Source organism: Nanorana parkeri, unplaced genomic scaffold (genome assembly GCF_000935625.1).
Source record: "Nanorana parkeri isolate BGI_ZX_2015 unplaced genomic scaffold, ASM93562v1 scaffold1048, whole genome shotgun sequence".
In the NCBI taxonomy this organism is placed as follows: domain Eukaryota; kingdom Metazoa; phylum Chordata; class Amphibia; order Anura; family Dicroglossidae; genus Nanorana; species Nanorana parkeri.
This window is the reverse complement of record NW_017307316.1, coordinates 276461-286573: the sequence shown is the minus strand read 5'-3', so window position 1 is coordinate 286573 and position 10113 is coordinate 276461. Positions and strand designations below refer to the sequence as shown.

Sequence of the window (10113 nt, the reverse complement as noted above, 5' to 3'; positions counted from 1 at the left end):
CTACACAGGCACTGTGAAAGAATTAACCCTCAAAGTTTACAGCAGGGATGTCCAAGCTCCGGCCCTCCAGCTGTGGGTGAAACTACAAATTCCATGTCTGTGAGAATCTTGCAAAGCCTCATGGAATTTGTAGTTCCACCACAGCTGGAGGGCCGCAGTTTGGACATCCCTGGTTTACAGCATTAACCCTAAACTTGTCCTTTAAAGCTAGCTCAGTTCCCTCTCCCCCTCAGCAGATCATCTCCCTCCTGCTCCCTCTCCAAGCAGTGAGTAAGCAGCTCAGGCAGTGACTCAAGAGCTCAGCTTTCTATGAACTGATGAGACACTGCTAGGAGGGTTGAGCTAAGTTAATTTAAAAAGGACAACTTGGAGGACTTCAGTGTACTGCAAAATGTAATGCATGTTATCCGATTTAAATATACACATTTGCAATACAGGGCACCAAGGGACAGAAGAATCTGACATATCCCCCTGGTCCCTACAGTGTCAGGGGTGGGAGGCCCTGTAGAACATTTGGCAAAGTGTTTGGATAAAAAAAAAACTAATTTTTCTAAAATCTTTTGTGCAAGATGCCAAAAGACATGGTCATTAAGATACAGAATTTTAGCTTGGAAAATTTCTCCTTGGTGGGGTAAGATGTTGGGATGAAAGCATGGCACTACATACCTTCACCCTATCATGCGGGGGGAATATATACACTATATTGCCAAAAGTATCGGGATGCCCCTCCAAATCATTGGATTCAGGTGTTCCAATCACCTCCATGGCCACAGGTGTATATAATCACGCACCTCGGCATGCAGACGCTTCTACAAACATTTGTGAAATAACTGGACTCTCAGGAGCTCAGTGACTACAAGCGTGGTACCGTGATAGGTTGTCACCTGTGCAATAAGTCCATCCGTGACATTTCCTGGCTACTGAATATTCCGCGGTCACCTGTTACTGGTATTATAACAAAGTGGAAGCAACTGGGAACAACAGCAACTCAGCCAGGAAGTGGTAGGCCACGTAAAATGACAGAGCGGGGTCAGCGCATGCTGAAGCGCACAGTGCGCAGAAGTCGCCAACTGTATGCAGAGTCAATAGCTACAGACCTCCAAACTTTGTGTGGCCTTCAGATTGGCACAACAACAGTGCGTAGAGAGCTTCATGGAATGGGTTTCCATGGCCGAGCAGCTGCATTCAAGCCTTACATCACCAAGTGCAATGCAAAGCGTCGGATGCAGTGGTGTGAAGCCACCACTGGACTCTAGAGGAGTGGAGACGTGGTCTCTGGAGGGACCAATCACGCTTCTCTGTCTGGCAATCCGATGGGCGTGTCTGGGTTTGGTGGTTGCCAGGAGAACGGTACTTGCCTGACTGCATTGTGCCAAGTGTAAAGTTTGGTGGAGGGGGGAGGGTTGTTTTTCAGGGGTTGGGCTTGGCCCCTTACTTCCAGTGCAGGGAACTCTTAAGGCATCAGCACACCAAGACATTTTGGACTATTTCATGCTCCCAACTTTGTGGAACAGTTTTGGGATGGCCCCTTCCTGTTGCAACATAACTGCGCACCAGTGCACATTGCAAGGTGCATAAAGACATGGATGGGGGAGTTTGGGGAGGAGGAACTTGACTGGCCGCACAGAGTCCTGACCTCAACCCCATAGAACACCTTTGAGATGAATTAGAGCGGAGGCTGGGGAGCCCGGCCTTCTCGTCCAACATCAGTACCTGACCTCACAAATGGTCCAACATTCCCATAGACACACTCCTAAAACTTGTGGACGCCTTCCCAGAAGAGTTGAAGCTGTTTATAGATGTAAAGGGCGGAGCCAACTCAATATTGAACCCTACGGACTAAGACTGGGATGCCATTAAAGTTCATGTGCTTGTAAGGGCAGGCGTCCCAATACTTTTGGCAATCAAAAACCATTGAGTAACAAGTGGTCCTTCCTATCTATTACTGATATTTACCATTTAAAAATGTTAATTACCTATCGTATTTGTTTCAGGAACACAATGTCATCCCTCACTGTGCGACAGTACAAGAACTCGGATTTTCCAGCAGTCAAAAAAATCTTTATTGAAGGATGTCATAAACTCGCCTACACCGCTTTTTTCCATGGCTTGAAGCTACCTCACAACTGGGTCCTCATGCTTCTTGGGTTTCTGCTCCCTCTGCTCAGTGTTGGCTCCATCTTTCTGGCCATCTTGGATGTGGTCATTGTACTGGTCGTGCTTTGGCTGTGTGGAAGAAGATTCTTCTATGGCTATGCCACAGAATGTATGGCGGACGACATGAAAGACATCTCAAAATATTATCTCCAGCGGGAAGGGTACAATTTTTGGGTGGTGGAGTCTGATGGGGAGTTGGTGGGGACAGTGGCTGCTGTTCCCTCTTATCTACCAAGTGTAGAGAAAAACACAGAACTGAAAAGAATGAATGTGGTCTCCAGCCACCGGGGTAAAGGCATTTCTAAAGTCTTGTGCAGGACAGTAATTGAATTTGCCCATAAGAAAGGGAGTAAGGCGGTGGTCCTCTCTACCACAACACTACAGATGCCTGCCACATGCTTGTACAGGTCGATGGGATTCAAGTGTACAAACATCAGCGACATGACCCAATTCACGGAGAGACTGATTAGTATGCAATGGATATTTTTTAGATACGACATCCCGAGTAGCAAATAAAAATGTTTCTCAAAGTTCTTTACTGCATCAGTTATTAAAATGCTTAAAGGAGAACTATGGGGTCAGGGCTTTTCCCCATAGTTCTCCTTAGGGTAACGGGAGGACACAAACTAGCATCCTCTCGTCACCCTAGGCTCAGTATATAGAGAGCTACTCCTCGCGGTATACTGAGACGCCGCAGCCGGAGCGGATCCCGACATGGATGTCGAGATCTGCCCAGCTGCGTGAGTGACAGCTGGCTCTGCCTATCTAGAGGCAGAGCCAGCTGTACCCGCCCCCTCCCCCGTCCGTTCCGCCAGTCAGTGCTGGCGGAGCGGGGAGGGGGGAATCCAGCAGAGAGCCGTGACAGGATCGAGAGGTGAGCGAACGCCAGTATATGTTTGCTCACCTCCCGATCTACTGAGCCGACCTGTGACAGTCTCATGGTCACAGGTCGGCTAGAACTATGAGTTGAGTGAAAAGCACTCACCACATAGTTCTCCTTTAACTTTGCTGGTAAATGTAATGTGTTCAATGAGAAGTAAAGAAGTCTCAACACGTTCCAGGTTTAAGCAACCTAATATGAGGTCAAATGCAGGAGAACTTAAAACTAGGGGGTGGTTTTATCCCTCAAATGTTTGGCACAGTTGTCCCCCACTTCTTACACTAGGGTCCTGGGTAGACCTTCACTGCTCCATTACTCTTTGCATACAAGTTGGAACGGATGTCCTCAGCATGTCTTGCTATACTATTCAATGCAGTTTGTGTTTATGCTGGTTTGCCCCACATGTCTTCATGTGGGCAAAATGTTGCCGATTATATACAGTATATGTTAGGGATGCACCGATAACTAGCCCAGTACTTGAGCTTCCGGTATCAGGAAGCCAGGCAGCGAGTCATTACACTTGTGACAAGGAAGCATGGAGCCGGCTTCCCGGCCAATCAGGAAGCTGGGGGCGCTGCTTCATTACCTGGTATCCAGCTTCCCTGCTAATTGGGTAGCCAGGTGGAGAGTCTTTACATGGCGCCTGGCTTCCCGGCTAATCAGGAAGCCAGATGGTGAGTCATTACATTCCGGTATCAGTATTCAGTATCGACGAGTACCGAAAAAAATAAATTGGTACTCGATACCAAAAAAACGGTATCTGTGCATCCCTAATATATGCATAGAAATATCAAGGTATATCCCTAAATTTACATTTGTGTGTGCATTGGAGTGATAAAACTACAATTACAAGCTCAGCTGTCTCAAGTACATTGCGCCTCAAGATCAGTTTGAAAGCATGCTGCATTTGCCCATTGACACATGGCCTCAGTCCCCATCTCTGTTAACCACTTGAAGCCCAAAATGCTAAACCCCATTCCTGTCTAGGCCATTTCAGTATTTAGGGCCTGTTCACACCAATCTCCAGGGCGGTCTAGCACGGTAAGCTCCTGGAACGCACTGGAACGCAAACTGTAAGGCTCCCCGAATTCTGAGGCGGAAGGGTGGTGCCCCCTCAGTGAAGTGTCGACGCGTTTCTGGGGCACGCACTCTTCTTCTGAAGAAGGGGGCGTGCCCCCCGGAAACGTGTCGACACTTCACTGATCTGTACACAGGACGTATCATACGGATCCCTCCACTGCTCCGGTCTTTTTACTGTCCTACAGCCTGTTGTCATTCTACTTGTGAGTACCTGCTAGTTCATTTTTTACCACTGTTGAATAAATTGATTTGCACCAGGAAAGGCGCCCCTCTCTTTGTGTTTTGTAACATGGAAGATGGCAGATTACTAATACAGAGGCATTATTTGATTGGATCTCTACAGGGTTTACACAAGTTTCCTCTTGCTCCAGCTCACTTATGTCTGGGGATAAGTACAGTAGAAAAGTACTGATGCTTTACACTAAGGTTAACCATTTACTATATAGCTATACATAGCTATCCATTATCATAAGATGAAGTGCAGTGAACTTTTTACCTTGTTTATGATTATCTCCTTCTTCAATAATAACCCATAATGAACTGATTTACCTGTCATCGGCGATGCTAAATTGCTTTGCAAAATCGTTAATCGCGTGCAATGTAATCTCCTTATGGAGCTGCGGTCAGACAGTGACTTAGCATTAGCTGCTGTTTATGTAGATCTTTCCCGTTCTATCAATTCTTTTTTTTTTTTGTCCATGTAATTTTTATTGAATACACAATAATACAATCATGGTATTATAATAAGGTAAAAACAGGAAAGATGGCGGGCGCACTACCGGAGGGAGGACTGGAAGCGGGTTTGCGTGAGCGAGCTACTTAGCCAGGGAGAGGTACCCTGTGGACAAATGTAAAACAGCAAAAAAAGGAGGAGTGCTACAACCCAGGGATTTATATTATTACAACAGATTATAATCCTTTCAATGGTGTCTGCAAATAGGGACTCACTTTTAGATGGACGAGCTGTTATCTTGCCGATGGAGAGTGGATGATGTTGTCGGCTTAGATCGCAAAAGCGGCTCATGCGGCTGGTCTGTGTGGATATGGTCGGAGACTTGACGGCTCCTATTTAGTCCCTTTATAATGGAGGAGGGATGGTAGAGGCAATTGTAGGGCACTTGTGAAAAAACAGGTGTGCATTGGAAGTAAAAACTACTGTCTGTTCCAGTGAGGGCTCAGCTGGCCAGGCTGCCACTCTTCAACTGAACAGGCGCGGGAGTGCCGCTATGTAGCGGTATAAGAGTTGTCGGCACTCGTTGTGAAAGTCCACTCAGGGACGAGCACGGAGAATAAGGGTACATACAGATCAATGACTTATGGGGACAAAGTTGGATTACTAGATTGTTAAAGGGAATGTCTCCATTCTGGTCAGCAGTAAGAACCAAATGAAAGAACACAAAATAACAACGTAACATGGTTGTCAATACATAAAGTAAAAGAAATGAGATTGCTTTACCATCTCTAGCGGTTGTACATGTATTCAAAGTCGACCATGAGCGGGCGAGACAGTTCGGATGTTAAGGGGCACATCACAGGGATATAGAAATAGATGGGGGGCACATTAACCTAACCACTGTACCATCACGTTTTCAAGCAATGCATCCCCACACAGCTCCCTCCTCATGGATCCCTTGCCCCTCCCTTTTAGATTGTAAGCCCTCAGGGGCAGGGCCCTCCTTACCATCTTGTCTTGACTTGTATTGTGATTGTAATGTCTTCCTTATATTGTTAAGCGCTGCACAAACTGTTGGCGTTATATAAATCCTGTATACTAATAAATTAGTCAGGGGTTATGCTGCTGGATCGCCAATTAGGAGAAGCTCAGACCCAGCAAAGCTATAGAACGTCCAGAGCACCCAGGGAGCCTGCGAGTTTGGCCATGGTTGTATCAATTCTGACACCATAGCATAGTGCTGAGAAGAGACACGAGTGACAAAGAGTCTGGTAACATTCTATTCTATTTATTGCGTAAGCAGCTCCAGTTATGTAGAGATCCATATAGGTGGTACCCGGTCCTGCAAGCCCGGCCTTCTCCTCCAACATCAGTACCTGACCTCACAAACGGTCCAACATTCCCATAGACACACTCCTAAACCTTGTGGATGCCTTCCCAGTAGAGTTGAAGCTGTTATAGTGGGAAAGGGCGGAGCCAACCCAATACTGAACCCTACGGACTAAGACTAGGATGCCATTAGAGTTCATGTGCATGTAAAGCAGGTGTCCCAATACATTTGGCAACATAGTGTATATATAGGGTTTTGTGATATATATTTTCTTATTTAGTTTTTTCAAGCCTTTGTTAAATATTGTCAGGACGGAGAGGTGTTTTTCTTAGACAGATGTAGCGCTCACCCCCGAAGGAGCCGCTGAAATGATCGGGTCTTCCATAGCCTGTCTAGGGGATTATTAAAACAAACACATGGCTGCCCCAATAGCACTTACCACTTCCAGTGGTTACCGACAGATTGAAGTCCAGACAATACCTCCAAGATGATTCTCTTTATTGCTGTAACTCCAGGGAGAGAGGGAAGAGGGTCAGGCACATCCAGCATGAAAGGTAGACTCCTTGTATTTGAATCAGAGCAAAGTAACTGCTGCCACCACAGACTTGGACCTTTAAGCCATACAGGCAATCTGTGTGGAGAACTTCTGGCAAGCAGTACTGTCAAGGGTCTTGTTCAGGTTCAACTCAGACATGAGTGGCTGACCACTGGGCCTCCAGGCTCAGGCCCCAGTGTCCAGGCCTAGGCCCCAGCTCAGGCCTAGTCCAGTCTATCTCTTCAGCAGCAGGCATCCTCCCCAGGCCAGAAGGGCCCTGGAGAGGGGAAGAGGAAGAGAGCGTTGCATCAGCCACACTCCACATTTATATCCTCTCCCAGCATGCATCACTGTTACTGTCCTGCAGTGATTGGCTGGAAGACATAAATGCCCAAAGCAATCCTCATTGGCTGTTCTGCCCTGTGTGGTAACACACCCACCCACAGGCAGACACAGCTTCACAGATTGTTCTGTCACAGTTGAACTGAACATAGACTATATATATGATCTAGCACTCCTTTTTAGCAAGGTGCTACACAGACATGACGAATTTCTGTGGCAATGCCTGGGATGAACTCCAAACTCCAAAATTCAATCTAATTTCCCATGCCAGACTTCTACTAAACTGGAGATTAACACCTTGGTTATTAAATTGAAAAGATTACTAGAGAAGAAGTCCCTGGTGTGCTGGCATATCAAATATTTTGAACGGTACACCAAGGAAAATATTGCTTACTGGGGACTCAGCGTACAAATCTTTCCCACCATGGCAAAAATTGATAAAGATCTTAAAATGAAATGGGAATTAAACTTACAACAATGCTCGTTAAACATGATGTCGATATTGATGGAACATTATAATATGGAATCAAGAATAATTGACAATGAGATTAAAGAACTATATCGGGAGTGTGAGTCGCCTCTATTTAAAGACAAGGAGAAGGACATCAAAAATCACATAGAAATATTCACAAAAAATTTGCTACATAATAAAGGACCTAAAATTTCTAAAAGACAGTGCAGCCTATGCGTTGGGACGCGCATATAGGTGGATCAACAATACACAGGGAAGATCAAGAGCCTACATGCCGAGACCACAGAGGTATGAGGAACGGGATCTAGACCTAGAGTCAATATCCTCGAACATTTCCTCCTCCTTTTCATCCAATCGTAAAAGCTACTCTCAACCCACACATTTGGCGGGCGAGAATTACATTGGTCATAACTCTAAAAAAGTAAAAAGAATTAATAACCATGACCATGGATCACAGAGGAAAAGGAGACAGGAGACATTTGTAAATGAACACCACAATAATGATGATTTCGCTTTATTTGACAATCCTCAACATTCTTTGAGCACTTCAAATGCTCGTTCAAATGGACCATTTAATGATACTAATTCACGCAGTCCTAATTCAAACACCTTTAGGAGGGACACGATGACTTACAACGCCTCCCCAAAGCCCACATTCAGGGGCCAAACTGATTTTGCCCCGTCGGATGAATTTCCCGCACCCAATACATCCGGCAATATAGAACCCTTTTTAGTGAAACTTCAGGAGGACAAGGTAACCTCCAAGTAATTAACTTATCATCTCACCCTCTTACAAAAGAGGAAATATCAATTCTCCAGTTAGGTTTAGTTCACACCAAGTGCGGAGCAGGTGCAGACCGGATCAATACTGCGTCCAATGTATTCCAAATGGTATTTTTAGCTCCAGTTCACATCGCAGCCTGCAGGTCCAGAGCAGGTACAAAAAAACTGCAGCAGGCCCTATTTTACCTGCTCTGGATCTGCAAACGTATTAAACATGCATGCAAATGCCTGGAACGCACTGAAAGCCCATTTTAAACTAAAACATTTTTTTTAGCCAAAAACGCATCACAGATGCGTCAAAAACAACGCATCTAAAAGATTAGCGTGCGTGTGCAGAAACCTGACCAGATCTGCTCTGTATTTGGTGTGAACAAGGCCTTAAAGTGACATTAAACCCTCAGATTTTTTAACATAGAACAATACTGTAATGTGCGCCTTACTGTAACCCATGGTAGTTTCCCTTCTCTTAGCTGCTCTTCCTTTTAAATCTGTATCTCTTCTCATGCTGGGCAGAACTTCTGTTTTGCAGCAGACTGCCTTGTCTCCGGAATGGATACACGGTGTCTGTGTGCAGGTTAACAACCTGAGCCAGCACTACAGGAAGAGGCACTCAGCTGCAAAGGGCAGTTCTCCCCCAGCATGAGAAGACATGAGGATTTAAAAGGAAGAGCAGCAAAGAGAAGGGAAACTACCATGGATTACAGTAAGTAGACTCCTTGTATTTGAATCAGAGCAAAGTAACTGCTGCCACCACAGACTTGGACCTTTAAGCCATACAGGCAATCTGTGTGGAGAACTTCTGGCAAGCAGTACTGTCAAGGGTCTTGTTCAGGTTCAACTCAGACATGAGTGGCTGACCACTGGGCCTCCAGGCTCAGGCCCCAGTGTCCAGGCCTAGGCCCCAGCTCAGGCCTAGTCCAGTCTATCTCTTCAGCAGCAGGCATCCTCCCCAGGCCAGAAGGGCCCTGGAGAGGGGAAGAGGAAGAGAGCGTTGCATCAGCCACACTCCACATTTATATCCTCTCCCAGCATGCATCACTGTTACTGTCCTGCAGTGATTGGCTGGAAGACATAAATGCCCAAAGCAATCCTCATTGGCTGTTCTGCCCTGTGTGGTAACACACCCACCCACAGGCAGACACAGCTTCACAGATTGTTCTGTCACAGTTGAACTGAACATAGACTATATATATGATCTAGCACTCCTTTTTAGCAAGGTGCTACACAGACATGACGAATTTCTGTGGCAATGCCTGGGATGAACTCCAAACTCCAAAATTCAATCTAATTTCCCATGCCAGACTTCTACTAAACTGGAGATTAACACCTTGGTTATTAAATTGAAAAGATTACTAGAGAAGAAGTCCCTGGTGTGCTGGCATATCAAATATTTTGAACGGTACACCAAGGAAAATATTGCTTACTGGGGACTCAGCGTACAAATCTTTCCCACCATGGCAAAAATTGATAAAGATCTTAAAATGAAATGGGAATTAAACTTACAACAATGCTCGTTAAACATGATGTCGATATTGATGGAACATTATAATATGGAATCAAGAATAATTGACAATGAGATTAAAGAACTATATCGGGAGTGTGAGTCGCCTCTATTTAAAGACAAGGAGAAGGACATCAAAAATCACATAGAAATATTCACAAAAAATTTGCTACATAATAAAGGACCTAAAATTTCTAAAAGACAGTGCAGCCTATGCGTTGGGACGCGCATATAGGTGGATCAACAATACACAGGGAAGATCAAGAGCCTACATGCCGAGACCACAGAGGTATGAGGAACGGGATCTAGACCTAGAGTCAATATCCTCGAACATTTCCTCCTCCTTTTCATCCAATCGTA

At 45.4% G+C, this 10113-nt stretch overlaps 1 protein-coding gene across 1 annotated transcript; it reads left to right on the top strand.

Moving 5' to 3' along the window:
- The first annotated feature begins 1997 nt into the window (after nucleotides 1-1997).
- LOC108796050 (N-acetyltransferase 8-like) lies at nucleotides 1998-2673 on the top strand. The gene has a single exon (XM_018567429.1). The coding sequence runs from the start codon at nucleotides 2002-2004 to the stop codon at nucleotides 2671-2673; it is 672 nt and encodes a 223-aa protein (XP_018422931.1). The 5' UTR covers nucleotides 1998-2001.
- Nucleotides 2674-10113: the final 7440 nt, after the last annotated feature.

What these genes read in the sequence shown, in the direction of transcription:
- LOC108796050 (XM_018567429.1), top strand. Translation starts at nt 2,002, where the DNA reads ATGTCATCCCTCACTGTGCGACAGTACAAGAACTCGGATTTTCCAGCA.